Source organism: Myotis lucifugus, unplaced genomic scaffold, assembly GCF_000147115.1.
Source record: "Myotis lucifugus unplaced genomic scaffold, Myoluc2.0 scaffold_19, whole genome shotgun sequence".
Lineage (NCBI taxonomy): Eukaryota > Metazoa > Chordata > Mammalia > Chiroptera > Vespertilionidae > Myotis > Myotis lucifugus.
Genome location: NW_005871067.1, coordinates 4572163 through 4589796, shown reverse-complemented (window position 1 = coordinate 4589796; position 17634 = coordinate 4572163). Strand labels below are relative to the sequence as shown.

At 42.8% G+C, this 17634-nt stretch overlaps 1 protein-coding gene across 3 annotated transcripts in view; it reads left to right on the top strand.

Annotated features, from left to right (window-relative positions):
• The first annotated feature begins 1141 nt into the window (after nucleotides 1-1141).
• CRYL1 (crystallin lambda 1) overlaps nucleotides 1142-17634 on the top strand; it is a 144925-nt gene continuing 128432 nt past the window's right edge. Inside the window, exons 1-2 of one of the 3 annotated variants that reach the window (XM_023751178.1) lie at nucleotides 1142-1305; nucleotides 12372-12479. In XM_023751178.1, coding sequence (XP_023606946.1) covers nucleotides 1265-1305; nucleotides 12372-12479 — 149 coding nt within the window. In that variant the 5' untranslated portion in view covers nucleotides 1142-1264. The remainder of the gene's footprint in view (nucleotides 1306-12371; nucleotides 12480-17634) is intronic. The other 2 variants (XM_006085495.3, XM_023751176.1) reach the window with 2 other exon arrangements.

Genomic DNA, 17634 nt, shown 5'->3' with positions numbered 1-17634 from the left:
CTTATCAATGAGTCTCTTATCATTGATGTTTCTATCTCTCCTCCCCCCTTCCGCTCTGAAATCAATAAAAATATATTACAACAAATATATTACAAAATAAAACAACAACAACAAAAGAGATTATCACTGATAATCTCTTATAAAAAAATTAAAGAGCCATCACTGTAGTGAGCAGCAAAAAAGCCAGTCTCTTTCTACTCCAAGAGTAGTCATAATCATCCTGCGGGTGCCTTGACCCCTTTAGCTGCCTGTGTGAATAGCTACAGAAACTGCTCAGTATCAGGAGATGGATAAATCTTGGCTTCTGACACTCAGCAGGAAGGTGCAGGGATGCTCAGGCCTCATGGTGACAGCTCGTCCAACAATATACTGTAATATTTCTCTCCAGAAAGCCTATTGAAGTATATGCCTGCCTTCAAGTGTGTAGGAAAGAGTATTGGTTGCCAATATGGGAATATCATCAATCTTTGTAATTTTAGCCAATTTGATGGGTGAAGGATAACTTATGTTTGTTGTGTGCTTTTCGTTTTTCTTTTCTTGAGTTGAACACCTTTTCAAATGTTTATTGATAATTTGTGAAGTGGATCTTCAAAGCTTAGCCTCCCCTCTGACTCCCTCTTTCCATGTTTCTGACTGGGGAAAACAAATAAAGGAAAAGCTCCATTTGTCATGAGTCTACTGGTGTTGGATGTGTTTCCACTCGAGTAATCGCCTTGAATGGGATGACCGCGGCACTTCCCAGAACTGTGTGCTGTGTAGACATACACTGCTGTCATGTGATGTGTGATGGATGCCCTTTATTTTTGGTCTGTTTGCTCCTGGGTTCCAAAAAGGGTCAGGCACACTGACTTTAGGGTGAGGGTGGAAAACTGAAAAAATAAACAATGAATTACTGAACTCCGCGTGTCTGGGCCCGGTGCTTCCCACTGGCATTCCCTCCAGTGGGTTTTGCGGGGACAGCTCTGCCCACGCCCCTACGCACGGGGCGGGGCGGGGCGGGGGAGGAGGAGGGGAGAAAAGGGGGAGAGGGGGCAAGGCTCAGTCCCCAGCCTCGCCCTTTGCGGGGGGCCGAGGCGCGCGTCAGCCCTGGCCCCGCCCTAGCCAATCCGCAGCCAATCGGAACCAATCTGGGCTGCGCGACTCCGAGCGCAGCCAATAGGTGTGGGTCATCGCCCGTCTGGCGTGGGGCCCAGCATAGCAGCGAGCCCGAAGTCAGAGCCGGCTACTCCGACCCTCAGTGCCTCCAGGCCAGCCCGGCTCCGGCATGGCGACCTCGGCGGCCGGTCCCGTGCTCATCGTTGGCAGGTAAGCGGCGCCCGCGGGGCCCGCGGGGAAGTGCGGCGGAGCACGGTGCTGACGCATGGCGGGTCGGAAAGCTGACGGAGCAGGCTGCGCGCAGTAGTGGACTCGCCGGGTATGCTGCCCGCCAGCGAGCGAGCTCCAGTGAATGTGCCAGTCGTTCCGTGTGGGCAGCATGATGTGTGGCTGCAGAACTGAGTTGTTAACCATTCCCATTAATGGAAGAGAAAACCGAGCTTGAGCAGTTTAGGGACCCAAGGCCACAGCCAGTAAGGGACCGAGATGGGACGAGCCCAGCGGGAGTGTCCAATGCTCGCGGGGCGTGGGAGCGGGTTCTGGTCCCCACCATGCCACTGGGTGGGAACACGTGCTTGGCGAACACATCTGGCATGCCTAATTCTTGGGGAAGTGCGCCCTTTTCAGTTTGCTAAGGTGTGTCAGCCTAACAGCCTAGATTCCATCCAAATTGTTACGGTTGGTGCTCCCATCCCTTTTATATTTCCTGCTACTATTATTTAAAAAGGCATTTATGTGTACCTTACCATTGGTAAGCTCTCATAGTAGTCTACCCACATGTGGGTACTATCTGCATGTTGATACCTGCTATTGATAGTTCGAAGCACCTTTTTTGGGGTGGCTTTGTGAACCTCTATACCACTAAGGAGTTCGCCTACCCTATTCCCCATCAGTTTTACAGTCTATTAAAGGAAGGAGTCAGGATGCCTTTTGTCACCTTTCTTTTGCTCACAGATCAGTGGCATTAACTGTGCCCTTGTCCTTTCCAGGCACATGGGTATGTGTGGCTGCCTAGTAAAGGAATAATAATAATAAAAAAATGTATATAAGTGCACTTTGCACCAGGTAAAGTGACTCTGCTTGCCTTGCATTTTTGATGTCCAGGGCTGGAGTGTTGTATGTTTCCCACTCTGCCTTGGAGTAGTGTTCTGTCTGCACCTAATCAAGGGGGAGGAGTACAGTTTGGAGTAGGAGCTGCACTTGGGAAGTCAGAATTAGGGGGCGGCGGTGGGGGATGGCAAACTATAATGACCACAGGACATAGCACAGGATAGAAATTCCTATCTATTCACACACTCTCAGCACCTCACAGACACTCATCTCTGCTTCTAGGGTAGCATTGCTTTCCTGCCCTTCATCCTTTTCTCTCCCCTCCCTTTCCTCACTCCCCCTTTCTTTCTCTTTCTCTCCCAGTCCCATAGGTAATTCCAAAAACATCCATTTAAATTCCCTAAAACCTGGTTGAGTTTCATTCTTGGATTTCAATAGACTGAAAACTAACATATTTCAATTTCAGAAACCTGTTGGGCCATTGTTTTTCCATCAATACCAGACTCCCTCTTAAAAGTACTTGCTAGAGCCCTGACCGGTTTGGCTCAGTGGATAGAGCATCAGCCTGCGGACTCAAGGGTCCCAGGTTCGTTTCCAGTCAAGGGCATGTACCTTGGTTGCGGGCACGTCCCCAGTGGGGAGTGTGCAGGAGGCAGCTGATCGATGTTTCTCTCTCATCGATGTTTCTAACTCTCTATCCCTCTCCCTTCCTCTCTGTAAAAAAATCAATAAAATATATTAAAAAAAAAAGTACTTGCTAGAAATAGAGTCTCTCTTTAATTCCTCTCCAGTGATCTTTTCATAAAGGCCACTCTTCCTTAGGGCCACTTAGCTGTTCTGTGAACCCCAAGGCAAGTCCCTTCAGAATGGTGGGTTTGAGAGAGTAAGTGTGCATTTGAAAAAATAAGAAAGGAGTGTAGGTCTGTGGGAACATAAAGAGGGAAAATCTGATAATGACAACTTTAAAAAATTGAAGTAGAAATGGGTATCCTAAAGACAAATTTGCATTTGGGGGGAGTCCTCAGGCATTCATTTCTGTTGGCTTATCACATCTACAGAGAAACTTATTCCTGTATATAACTGAATAACTGTGAAGTTTATTAAACAGAAACCTCATGTTGATTAGAGTTAGGAGGGACAGTAGGGGTTAATGGTTGCTTGTGGGTTCCCAGGAGTTGGCATTCTGCTATTGGTGGGCCCTATCGGGGAATGTGGGCAATACAGGCCATAAAACCTATTAAGTAAAAATAAATCAACTTTGTCTTTAATGCCTGTTATATGGACTATAACTAATTTCTCCCCAATTTTTTATTATGAAAATTCTCAAACACACAGAAAAGTTGAAAGTATAGAAAAAACAATACCCGCACACCCATCTGTTTTCAACAATTGTTAAAATTTTGTTATTTTGGTATATTTGCTTTATCTGTGCCCAATTTACTAACCAATTCTGAATATTAGATGGTTAGTTTTAAATTTTTTGCTAACATAAATTTTTTGCCAACATGAAGCATTGTCAGTCTTTTTAATCTCTGCCATTTTGATCTATATCTTATTTGCTGTTATTAGACTAAAGCAGTAGAATCTATTTCAAGTTAGTTTTCGCCTATTCATATAATTTTTTCAGGTTTAGAGATCGGGCCTAAACAGGCAGTCGGACATCCCTCTTGCAATCCAGGACTGCTGGCTCCTAACTGCTCGCCTGCCTGCCTGCCTGATCGCCCCTAACCACACTGCCTGCCTGCCTGATCGCCCCTAACCACTCGCCTGCCTGCCTGATCACTCCTAACTGCTCGCCTGCCTGCCTGATTGCCTCTAACTGTCTCTGCCTGCCTGTCGAATCGCCCCTAACCACTCTGCCTGCCTGCCTGCCTGATCACCCCTAACTGCTCACCTGCCTGCCTGATCGCCCCTAACTGCCTCTGCCTGCCTGCCCGATCGCCCCTAACCACTCGCCTGCCTGCCTGATCGCCCCTAACTGCCTCTGCCTCTGCCCCCGCTGCTGCGGCTTCGTCCAGAAGGACATCTGGAATGACGTCCGGAAGGTCGTTCAGCTGTCTGGTCTAATTAGCATATTACGTGTTTATTATTATAGCTATATTATAAATATTATTTCCTCTTGGATATTTGTCTCATGTTGATTTTTTTTTTTTGCTATAAACAATGTTGTTAAGATTAGTTAGTTTATTTGACAGACACTATTCAAACATGAAGATCTTCATGTCTTGGAGTATTGTAAAAAATATCTTTGATGGAAAGGTTGGAAACTAGTGTTTTATTGTAAATATCCTCCTCCTCCCACTGCATTTATAGATGACTATAGGTCTCTTGGAGATGTGACTGACTTCTGTATGATTTTAGCATAGTAGAATAGCTGGGGGTGGAACTAGGCTTCCTGATATAAATTAACTATTGATTGAATTATAAGTGATTGAATTATAATACTAGATAATTGTTTAAGTGATCACTGCCCTTTAGAAGAAATATGTGGGCCACATATGCAAGCCACATACATAATTAAATTTTCTCTTGTTATCTTAAAAAAGTAAAAAGAAAAGGTGAAATTAATTTTAATAATATATTTAATTAGCATAATATTTCCAAAGTATTATTTCAACATCGAATTTATATAAAATAATATTACTGAAATAGTTTACTTTTTCTTTGGTATTGTCTTCAAAATCTAGTGTGTATTTTATACTTACAGTGCATATCACTTCAGACTGGTGTTGACTTTAAACAGCTAAATATTTCTCCAACAAAATGGGTTTATTCAGGAATAACAAAGCCTTGCACTTTGGGACATGTGGTCTTCTGGCAAACCTCAGGCAAATCCTGAGAACAAAGGAGAAGAACCCTGTTTTATAGAGGAAGAGAAGTTTGGAGAGCTGTGATAAAGAGTTCTTCCTGTTGGATTCCACCATCTCGGAGCAAGAGAGCACCCCATCTGGCCGCCTGACTTCATTTTATTTATTTATTTATTTATTTATTTATTTATTATTTATTAATTATTATTATGGTTAATCCTCACCCAAGGATATTTTTCCATTGATTTTCAGGGAGAGTGTGGAAGAGGGGAGGAAGAGAGAGAAACATTGATGTGAGAGAAAAACATTGATTGATTGCCTCCTGCACGAGCCCTGACCAGGGCCCGGGCTGGAGAGAGGCTGCAACCAAGGTACATGCCCTTGACCGGAATTGAACCTGGGACCCTTAGGCCGACATGCTATCCACTGAGCAAAACCGACTGGGGCCTGACTTCATTTTAAATGGGGTTTCTGTCTATGAATTATTTTATTAGCCACTTTCCAAGTGCTTAATAGCCTCATTTTGCTGGTGGCTACTGTTCTGGACATTCGGGTTTAAATAATGATGAAACCTTTGTTAATCAAGAAAGCAGATTTTGAGAAAGCTGCCTTCTCCTGCTTTTAGTGGCTCCCATTGTAATGCAGACTCATTTGAGAGGTGCTTAGACTTATTTTGAAAAAGCAAGTGAAGTAGTGGGAGGAGGTTTACCTCGAATCTGTTATGTTCTCCTTTATGGAAAGTCTTTTCTGTAAAAGCAGCTATAGCACTTTGGGCTTTTATAAAAATACCAATTGAAGCACCTCTCCCTTCTACCATTGTTCAGCCTGCTAGCTCTTCCTGTTCCCCATGCCTGGCATTTGCAGTTCCCTTTTCCTCTACACCAGTTCTCAGTTTCACTGTGTGGTGGACACAGGATGTCAGAGGACCCAATCGATTGAGGGTCTGATGCTAAGGTTGCTTTAGAGCAGCGGTTCTCAACCTGTGGGTCACGAACCCTTTGGGGTCAAACGACCCTTTCACAGGCGTCGCCTAGGACCATCGGAAAACACATATATAATTACATATTGTTTTTGTGATTAATCACGATGCTTTAATTATGTTCAATTTGTAACAATGAAAATACATCCTGTATATCAGATATTTACATTATGATTCATAACAGTAGCAAAATTACAGTTATGAAGTAGCAACAAAAATAATTTTATGGTTGGGGGTCACCACAACATGAGGAACTGTATTAAAGGGTCGTGGCATTAGGAAGGTTGAGAACCACTGCTTTAGAAGTTAAGTGGTGCTCTCATCCCTGAGGGAGTCAGGGTCAGGTGCCTGATCACCATGTGGGCAAAGGCTTTTACATGTATGGATGACTAATTTTTTTAAGGTATGATATTTTCTTAAACAACAAAGTGGCAAAAACGAATTATTTTTTTAAGAAATATGACCTGTCTTAATACAGTAAAGTGCAGAAATCATGCATACAGCTCAATGATTATCACAGAGTAAACACACCACTGTAAACCCCACTGTGAAATAATTCTTCTTTTTAGACTTAGGCTGCAGTAAGGGCTTCTTTTACAATTAAGTAAGTCCCTGCATGTTTCAAACATTATGAGAAGGGCAATAGAAGGAATGTTTAAGGTCAATGGCTGGTCAGTTGGGATGACCAGCATGAATGTTAATTGGCCTTCTAACTGACCACCTTGCAGCTCTAGAGTGAGTGAGTGTCTGTTTGTGTTTGAAGAAGGAAAAGATGTCTTCATGCATGGACTATCTCTTTCAAACTCTGGATTTCTTTTTCTTCAAATGGTCTAGACCAGTGGTTCTCAACCTTCCTGATGCCATGACCCTTTAATACAGTTCCTCATGTTGTGGTGACCTCCAACCATAAAATTATTTTCGTTGCTACTTCATAACTGTAATTTTGCTACTGTTATGAATCATAATGTAAATATCTGATATGCAGGATGTATTTTAATTGTTACAAATTAAGCATAATTAAAGCATAGTGATTAATCACAAAAACAATATGTAATTTTATATGTGTTTTCCGATGGTCTTAGGCGACCCCTGTGAAAGGGTCGTTCGACCCCCAAAGGGGTCGCGACCCACAGGTTGAGAACCGCTGGTCTAGACAGATCTGTCCAATAGAACCGTCTGCAAAGACTGAGTGCTCTCATATACCCTTGCTGTCCAAGATGGTAGGCACTATCACCTGTGGCTGTTGAGTACTTTAAATGTGCTTAGTATTTTGGATAAATTGAGTTTTAAAATGCACTTAATTTTAATTAATTTAAATGCCTACATGTGGCTAGAGTCTACCATATTGGACAATGTAGGTCTAGAGCACAGAGCATTTCATAAAAAATTTATAGGAACTGATATATAAATTTTAATTGCAAAATATTTCAATATTGCAGAAGAATATGGAATAAAATCCATGGCATAATCCTGCTCCCTTCTCCAGAAGTTGTGTAGAGATTATTTCAGTTGCTTTCACTTTTTTCCCCTATACAGTTTCACATAAGATACCTTATAAGAAGACAGTAGCCCCTCTCAATGGCCCTTTGTATGCATTAAAGGCTTAGCTCAAGTGAGCATTCTGAGAGAGCTTTGAAGCTTGGATAGCACTTCTGTGGCAATTGCAGGATTTTTCCTTAATGGGAGGTGTGCTAAGCTCTTTGCTTCAATCACTTGGGCCGGAAAGCTATGACAGAAGCTATAGGGATTGTAACTATCTCTAGTGTGAAGCCCTTTCTGTGCTCAGAACCTGAACTACAGATTAGCTGAAAAAGGAGGAAGTGAGAGGAGATAGAGTGGGGAGAATGCTTCTTGGAGCCCGCCCTGTGACTGCTATTCTAGCCTCCCTTCCCCAAAGTGGCTCGTATAATTACTTCAGTGAAATAACACCATGACTGAGACAAGCTTGCCCTACTGTCCGTTCAGGCTACCTGCATACTAGTAAGTTAGCTGGTTACTGTTTCTTGAAAGCTGGCAAAGGACGTGAGACTGCAGGGTCAGAGACAAAGGACTTTATTAATCACAGCAGAGCAGGCCGCGTGAACATTTATACTTGGGATGGTTCCCTTCTCCCCGAGTCCCATGGAGGTGAGGTGGAGGGGCTGGTGGAAAGCTGCAGATTCATTGAGTATGTTCCAGGAGAGGGACATTGAACTTGGGGAAGCCACTGTTTTTTATAGTAAGAGGTAAGCAAGCTTGCTCTTTGTCCTTGAGGGATATATTTCCTCTTCTCTCAGCATTGTTCTGCAAACATAACTCTGAGAAATGATCTGGGTCCTGGCAGTTACTTATTGAAGAACATGAATCATTTGTAAAATTTTCCATTCTGGAATTTGCTGAATGTAACCCTGTAATGTCATTTAACACGTTCCTCTGTCCCTTTATTTTCAATAAATCTGAAGCAGTGGGCAGAACGTAATGGTAAGGACTCAAGAGTCAGACTGCTGGAGTTCATTTCAGCTCTAGCACTTACAGCATGTATCATCTTAACCCATCTGTGCCTCAGTTTTTCTTTGTATAAAATGGAAATAATAATAGTACTGACTTTGGAGGATTGTTGTAAAGATTAACAGAGGTGGGACACATAACATTTTTAATGTTGCCTGGCACCTAATACATGGTCTAATGCCAGTGGTAATAGCAGTTATTTATTTATTTAAGAGGTAGGGGAAATTCTACCTATTCTTCAGTATAAGTGAAATGGTCAGATGGAGGATCCCTTAGGAGGTCTGTCTCATCCCTGTCACCTCCCAACTCTAACTTTTTGTTTCAGTGTGTAAGTGCCTGTTAACTACCTGTCCGGTGGTACTCCATGCACATTAATGCTGGGCTGGAATTGAGGATTCAGGAGCTCCTACGTGGACAAAGACAACATTTAGAATCAATGCAGCTATCAAAATGTGTATTTTTAAAAATTACTTTATTGTTGAGAGTATTACAGTATCCCCCCATTATTCCTCCCCATTGCCCTCCTCCACCCAGATCCTGCTCCGCTCCAGACCTTACCACCCTGGTGTCTTTGGGTAATGCATGCATGCATATAAGTTCTTCAGTTAATCTCTTCCTACTCCCTCCATCCCCCTTCCCTCTGAGATTGGTCACTCTGTTCCATGTCTCCATGCCTCTACTTCTATTTTAGTCATCAGTTTATTTTGTTCATTAGATTTCTTGTTCATTTATTTTGATTTTTAGATTCAATTGTTGATAGATATGTATCTTTTGCCATTTTATTGATCATATTTTTGGTCTTTTTTTTTCTTCTTAAAGAAGATCCTTCAGCATTTCATATAATATTATTTTGATGGTGATGAATTTTGTCTGTGAAGCTCTTTATCTGACCTTTAATTCTAAATGAGAGCTTTGCTGGGTAGAGTAATCTTGGTTGTAGGTAATTGCTATTCATCACTTTGAATATTTCTTGCCACCCCCTTCTGGTTTGCAAAGTTTCTTTTGAGAAGTCAGCTGACAGTCGTATAGGAGCTCCCTTATAGGTAACTGCTTTTCTCTTGTCTTTAACCTTTGGCATTTTAATTATTATGTGTCTTCTTTGGACTTCTTGTTTGGGACTCTCTGCACTTCCTGGACTTGTAAGTCTATTTCTTTCACGAGGTAGGGGAAGTTTTCTGTCATTATTTCTTCAAATAGTCTTTCAATTTCTTGCTCCCTCTCTTCTCCTTTTGGCACACCCATGATGCGAATGTTGGTATGCTTGACTTTGTCCCAGATGCTCCTTACACAATCTTCACATTTTTGGATTTTTTTTGCTCTTCTGATTGGGTGTCTTTTTGCTTCCTCTTATTCCAAATTTTGATTTGATTCTCAGCATCCTCTATTTGACTTCTGATTCCCTGTAAATTATTCTTCATTTCAGTTAGTGTATCTTTCATTTCTGACTGGTCTTTTTTCATGTCTTTGATGTTCTCACTGAGATCCATGAAATTCTCACTAAGTCCCTTGAACCTCTCATTAAGATCCTTGAGCATCCTTATAACCATTATTGTTTTTTGTTAATCCTCACCTGAGGATAGTTTTCCATTGATTTTTAGGTAGAGTGGAAGAGAGAGGGAAAGACAGAGAGTAACATCAATGTGAGAGAAACACATCGATTGGTTGCCTCCTGCAGGGCCTGGGCCTGGGAGGAGCCTGCAACCAAGGTATGTGCCCTTGACCGGAATCGAACCTGGGATGCTTTGTTCTGCAGGCCAATGCTCTATCCACTGAGCCAAATCAGCTAGGGCTAACCGTTGTTTTGAACTCTTTATCTAGTAGTTTGCTTGCTTCCATTTCATGTAGTTATTTTTCTGGAGGTTTCTTCTGTTCTTTCATTTGTGGTACTGTTTTTTTGTCTCCCCATTTTGGCTGCTTCCCTGTGTTTGTTTCTATGTATTAGGTTGAGCTGCTATGTCTCATGGAATTGGTAGAGTTGCCTCGTGTAGTAGGTGTCCTGTAGGACCCAGTGGCTCAGCCTCCTCAGTCACCTGAGCTGGGCACTCTAGGTGCACCCCTGTGTGGGCTGTGTGTACGGTCCTGTTGTTGTTGAGCCTTGATTGCTGTTGACATCACTGGGAGGAATCGACCTCCAGGCCAATTGGCTGTGAGGACCTGCTTCAACTGCAGCAAAAGAATTGCTGTGCCAGAGATACCCCTATGGAGCAGGACTTGCTTCAGTGGGGCTTTGGTGCTCACTGAGTCTGCCCCTGAGTGCGTTGCTCTTGGATGTGGTAAAGTTATAACCTGGTGTTGTCTGAAGTTCTCCACTGGGTGTACTGGCACTGGGGCCTCCTGGGAGGTACAAAGTCAGTCACTGCCTGTGCTCTGTTGGGGCCACCCAGCATGAGCTACAGAGTGATCTCCAGATGGGTGCTACTTGTGTTGGGCTTGGAGATACTCAGGAGAGGCCAAGCTGTGAACCTTGGTAAACTACTGCTAGTGCCGGGCCTGGGCCACTTAACTTATTGAGAGGTATGGGGTACATTGAGTCCAGCTGCTGGTTCTTTGAGAGATCTTAGGAAAGTCTGAAGTTTGAGCCAGAATAGGTTATTCATATGGAAAAGACACTGTGAAGACTTTGGGTGGGGCTGCAAATTGGGTGGGGCAGGATCTCAGGGAATCACCAGGGCAGGGTAAACAGCAGTGGTTCTCAACCTTCCTAATGCCACGACCCTTTAATACAGTTCCTCATGTTGTGGTGACCTCCAACCATAAAATTATTTTCGTTGCTACTTCATAACTGTAATTTTGCTACTGTTATGAATCATAATGTAAATATCTGATATGCAGGATGTATTTTCATTGTTACAAATTGAACATAATTAAAGCATCGTGATTAATCACAAAAACAATATGTAATTATATATGTGTTTTCCGATGGTCTTAGGCGACCCCTGTGAAAGGGTCGTTCGACCCCCAAAGGGGTCGCGACCCACAGGTTGAGAACCACTGGTAAACAGTGATAGAGACTCAGATATGGTGCCTGCCAGTCAGCTCTGTGCTGGGGAGGTCCTAGCACTTTTGTCTGTTCTTGTCCTCATGTTTAGTTCCTCCCATATGTCCCTGGATCCTTTCAAGCTGCTTCCCCAGCGCTGGAGCTCAGAGGGAGTGAGTCCGAGTAAGTTCATGCACAGGCCCTTTGAGAGGAACTGCCTGGGACTCTAGCAGCCTCTGTGTCACTCAACCACAATCCTCGCTTGTTTTTATAGCCCAAAGTTATGGGCTCTTCTCTTCTTGGCGCTGGAACTCTGAGGTGGGGTTCTGGGGTGGGGCTGGAACCCTTTGCTCCTCACAGGAGGCCTCCTTAGCCAAGATATCCCTACTGATTAAAAACAGGCCACATGCCCTAGCCGGTTTGGCTCAGTGGATAGAGTGTCAGCCTGTGGACTGAAGGGTCCCAAGTTTGATTCTGATTAAGGGTACATGCCTGGGTTCCGGGCTTGATCCCCAGTAGGGGGCATGCAGGAGGCAGCCAATCAATGATTCTCTCTTATCATTGATGTTTCTATCTCTCTCTCCCTCTCCCTTCCTCTCTGAAATCAATAAAAATATATTTTAAAAAAATAAAATAAAAACAGCCACATGTGGGTGTTGGACCAGCCTGTTCCATGCTTCCACCCCTCCTACCAGTCAGTGCGCTTTCTTCTTTAATTTTCTAGTTGTAGGGCTTACATTCAGCCAGATTTCAGGCAGTTCTGAATGATGGTTCTGTATTTTAGTTGTAATTTTGATGTGGTTGTGGGAGGATGTGAGTACTGGTATTTACCTACTTTAAAATGTGTAATTTCAAGATATTAAATATTTTAAGAATAGGATGCTTATAATTTGAAAAAAATTATTCTGGGTTAGGAATAAAAAACTGTTCAATTACAAATTAACTGAGAGCCTCTCCTGATTTTCTATCCCTTTAGTGGCCTCATTGGGCGAAGCTGGGCTATGTTGTTTGCCAGTGGAGGCTTCAGGGTGAAACTGTTTGATATTGAGCAACAGCAGGTAACAAACGCCCTGGAAAACATCAGGTGAGTCAGCTGGCATGTTGGTAGGAATATTGACTCTGTTACTCTCAGTGGGTCTTATTTATCACACTCTTAAAGCCATCGTCATCTGTGACTTCACTCTTTCACTTCAGTTATAGTGCCATTGAGCTGGTAAAGCCAGGCCTATAATGGTAGAATCGTCAATTAATAAGAGGTTCATATTGTGAGGAAAGGACTCAGGGTTGTAAAGATGTATAATGGGAGTAAGGGAACTCAATGTGGATCTCAGGCTTCCAGCCTGAATAAATCTGTAAACCTTTGCTGTGTCCCACAGGGCTGCAGGCCATAGCAAGGGTATCCTTGCTTCTCTCTGGGTCAGCGAGCTGGTTTATATCATGTGAGAGCCACAGCTACATGGGCATTACATTTTTGGAACAGAGGTCCTGAGGTTTGTTTTGACCTATTGATCTAATGACCGCAGGACACAGTTTAACTGTGATAACTCTAGTAGTTAAAGTTGTGAGAGTAGATGAGCTTACCAGATGTTGAGAGGTGAATTTTAGGCATAACCAAAGGGGGCAGAAGAAGAATAGGAGCCAAACGAGAAAGGACGAGAATTAGGAGGTCCAAAATAGAAGAATCAAGCTAATGCAGTGTGCCAGATGGCAAGGCCCCACCTGAGATGATGGTCACTGAACACAATTTGACATCTCAGATGTTGTTTTATTCAGGTGATTATTATCTGTCTTTGGGGGCTATCCATGGATATGTAACTTGAATTTGCATTTTTTTTGGTAACAGAAATATTCTTTATCATTTACTTTCTGAAAAGACCAATATATAGGGTATGCTGTCAGGCTATAGGCATCAAGAAAAATATAGGTATTGCCCTAACTGGTTTGGCTCAGTGGATAGAGTGTCGGCCTGCGGACTGAAGGGTCCCAAGTTCGATTCCGGTCAAGGGCATGTACCTGGGTTGTGGGCACATCCCCAGTAGTGGGTGTGCAGGAGGCAGCTGATTGATGTTTCTCTCTCATCGATGTTCCTAACTCTCTATCCCTCTCCCTTTCTCTCTGTAAAAATCAATAAAATATTTTAAAAAAAGAAAAAGGCCCTAGCCGGTTTGGCTCAGTGGATAGAGCGTCGGCCTGTGGACTGAAAGGTACCAGGTTCGATTCCGGCCAAGGGCACGTGCCCGGATTGCAGGCTTGATCCCCAGTGGGGGCCGTGCAGAAGGCAGCCAATCAATGATTATCTCTCATCGTTGATGTTTCTATTTCTTCCTCCCTCTCCCTTCCTCTCAATAAAGAAATATATTTAAAAAAAATAAAAAAAGAAAAAGAAAAATATAGGTGTCAAATACAAATATTTGAGCCTAATTCGGTTGTATAACAGATAAAGAACCTGAAATCCAGAGAAGTCAGATTGCTTGTTACATACAGTGACATGTAGCCAATGTCAGGATAAAATGTCAATCTAAAAAAACCCGAAAACCCCAAAATGAAACAACTACTATATAGCTACCCCCTTTATTCTGTACTGCTATGGAAGGAAGAGGAATTGACATAAATACCTACTACATTCCAGGCATGTGCTATTCACTAAGGATACACAGAGGAACAAAACAGATATAGTCCTTTCCACCATGAAGCTTATAGTCTAGTAATCTTACCATATTAATTCTCATAGCAAACCCTGTGAATCAGATATTATTGCCATTATTTTATGAGAAAAATTAGGTCTATAAATGGTCAGTAACCTGCTCACAGACCCAGTAAGACACAAGATTCTAGCCCTGGTCTATGTACATGTTAAGGGCGGGTCTGAGCTCTTCAGTATCCATTTATACTATTTGCTTTATAGAGATCCTGCAAATACTACTTTAATATAATATGTAATATATGCAACCAAGTAGATCATTTATGCTAGTTTATGAAGAATATAATAAATTATCTAACTTGACATCTAGAATATTATCAATACCCTGTGTGCATCTCATGGGTTTGACTCCCCTGCCTTTTCACCAGAAGCAACAAATATCCTTTATTTTGTATTTACTATTAACTTGCCTTAAAAATAGTTATATATATAACCAAACAATATATGATTTATTTTTGCTCATTTTTGTGGTTTATAAAAATATTTTTGAGATTCATCCATGTTATTGCTTATAGCTATAGTACATCTGTTTTCATCTTCTATAATAATAAAAGTGTAATATGCTAATTAGACTGGACAACCGAATGACCTTCCAGACGTCATTCCGGACATCCTTCCAGATGAAGTTGTGGTGGCGGGGGCCGAGACAGAGGCGGTTAGGGGTGATCAGGCAGGCAGGCGAGCAGTTAGGGGCAATAAGGCAGGCAGGAGAGCCGTTAGGGGCAATCAGGCAGGCATGCAGAGTGGTTCGGGGCAATCAGGAGGCAGGCAGAGGGGTTAGGGGCGATCAGGCAGGCAGAATGGTTAGAGGTGATCAGGCAGGCAGGCGATCAGTTAGGGATGATCAGGCAGGCAGGCAGAGGCGGTTAGGGGCAATCAGGCAGGTAAGCGAGCAGTCAGGGGCGATCAGGCAGGCAGAGTGGTTAGGGGCGATGAGACAGGCAGGCGAGCAGTTAGGGGCAATCAGGCAGGCAGGCGAGTGGTTAGGGGTGATCATGCAGGTAGGTGAGTGGTTAGGGGCGATGAGGCAGGCAGGCAGAGGGGTTAGGGGTGATGAGCAGGCAGGTGAGTGGTTAGGGGCGATGAGGCAGGCAGGCAAAGGGGTTAGGGGCGATGAGTAGGTAGGCAGAGTGGTTAGGGGCGATCAGGCAGGCAGACAGGAGAGCGGTTAGTAGCCAGCAGTGCCAAATTGTGAGAGGGATGTCTGAATGCTGGTTTAAGCCTGATCCCTCAAGGGGTCCTGGATTGTGAGAGGGTGTAGGCTGGACTGAGGGACCCTCCTCCCCCCTGCATGAATTTCGTGCACTGGGCCTCTAGTTGCTATATAATACTCTACTGTGTGACTTTGCTATAATTTATTTATCTTTTTCCTTTTGATGAACATTAGAGTTGTTTTCAGTTTGGGGCATATGTCCAGTGCATAAGTGCTTGAGTGTCTACAGGATACATATTGTAGAGTGAGATTGCTGGTTTTTTTTTCCTTCTGGGATTATGATTATATGTATATTGAACCAATTCATTCATATCTTTTAACCTCTCTCTCTCTTTTTTTGTCTTTGTCTTATACTGACTCCCCCCACCCCCTTTTTATTGAATTTATTGAGGTTACATTAGTTTGGAATATTATACAGGTGCACAATTTCACAACACATGATTTGTACACTGTTTTAACCTCTCTTTTATATATTCTTTCTCCCTATATCTTTGGAATATATTCTTGTTACACTTTTTTTTTTTAATCTTTATTTTTTTGTTAATCCTTACCTGAGCATATTTTTCCATCGATTTTTAGAGAGAATGGAAGTGATGGGGAGGAACAGAGAGAGAAATATCAATGTGAGAGAGACACATCAATTGGTTGCTTCCCACATGCGCCATGACCAGGGCTGGGGATCGAGCCTACCATCGAGGTATGTGCCCTTGACCAGAATCAAACCCAGGATCCTTTAGTCTTCAGGCTGACACTCTATCCACTGAGCCAGACTGGCTACGGAATGGTTACAATTTTTAGATCTTTCTTCTAGTTTACTAATTCTAGTTTTAGCTGTGTCTGATCTGCTGTTTAAACCATCAATTGAGTTATTTCAATAATTAACTTTTCATTTTAAAAGTTCTATTTGGTTCTTTTCCAAATATACCTATTCATTTTTAATAGTTTCTCATTGTTTGCTCGTTCTTTATGGTACCACTTTTTATTTTTTTACTTATTATTATTTTTTAATTGATTTCAGAGAGGAAGGGAGAGGGAGCGAGAGATGGAAACATCAATGATGAGAGAGAATCATTGATCAGCTGCCTCCTGCACACCCCCTACTGGGGATGGAGTCTGCAACCCAGGCATGTGCCTTGACCAGAATTGAGCCCTGACCTCCTGGTTCATATAGGTCGATGCTCAACCACTGAGCCCTCTGGGCATGGTACCACTTTTAAATCTTTGAGTATTTAATATACATTGCTTTATATTATGTTAGCTTAGATCAGGAACCTCAGAATCAGGTCCTGAGATGAGAGTTCCTGGGCCAGGGTTTGATTAAGGAAATGCTCCCAGGAGAAGCCAGTTTGGTAGTGAGGGGACATGATAAGGAAGACAAAGAAACCAACTGAGGGCATGATTTCAGAAATGCAGGCTCATCAAGATTCCAGGGAAGTTCTGGAGCATGAAGTACTCTGTAAAGTCTGTCATCCCTGAAGGCAAGAGAGGTTAGCTTTCATATTCCCTTACCCATCATTGTCTAACAGCTGTCCTTGGTTGGTGTGAACTCCCAGGCACTTCCACTTCTCTGGTCTGGGTCCAGTCTACTGAAAGGTTGCTGGTTTGATCCTGGTCAGGGCACATGCTGGGGTTGTGGGCTCCATCCCTGGCAGGGGGCCTGCAGGAGGTAGCCAATAGATGTTTGCTCTCATGTTGATGTTTTTCTCTCTCTATCCTCTCCTTTCCACTCTCTCCAAAAATTAATAAAACTTTAAACAGTCATTGGGGGAATTTTAAATAAAATAATATTTTCCCGATTGACATATTCCTACTTTCTTTTTATTTTATTTAAAAAAATCTTTATTGTTGAAAGTATTACATATGTCCCTCTTTCCCCTGATTGACCTCTTCCAGCCCGCCCCCCAACCTTGCCCCAGGCCTTCACCACCCTATTGTCTGTGTCCAGGGGTTATGCATATATGCATGCAAGTTCTTTGGTTGATCTCTTCCCACCAATCCACCCTCCCCCACCTTCCTTCTGAAATTTGTCAATCTGATCCATGCTTCTATGTCTCTGGTTCTATTTTGTTCATCAATTTATTTTGTTTATTAGATTCTACATATGAGTGAGATCATGTGACACTTATCTTTTTATTTTTATTTTTATTTTTCGCTAAAAGTATTACAAAGGGTATTACATAAGTGTCCTTTTTTCCCCCCCGCCCTTGACAAGCCCCTACCCTCCCTTACCCCCCAGTGTCTTATGTCCATTAGTTATGGTTATATGGATGCATACAAGTCCTTCAGTTGATCTCTTACTCCCCTCCCTCCTGTCCCCCAACCCTC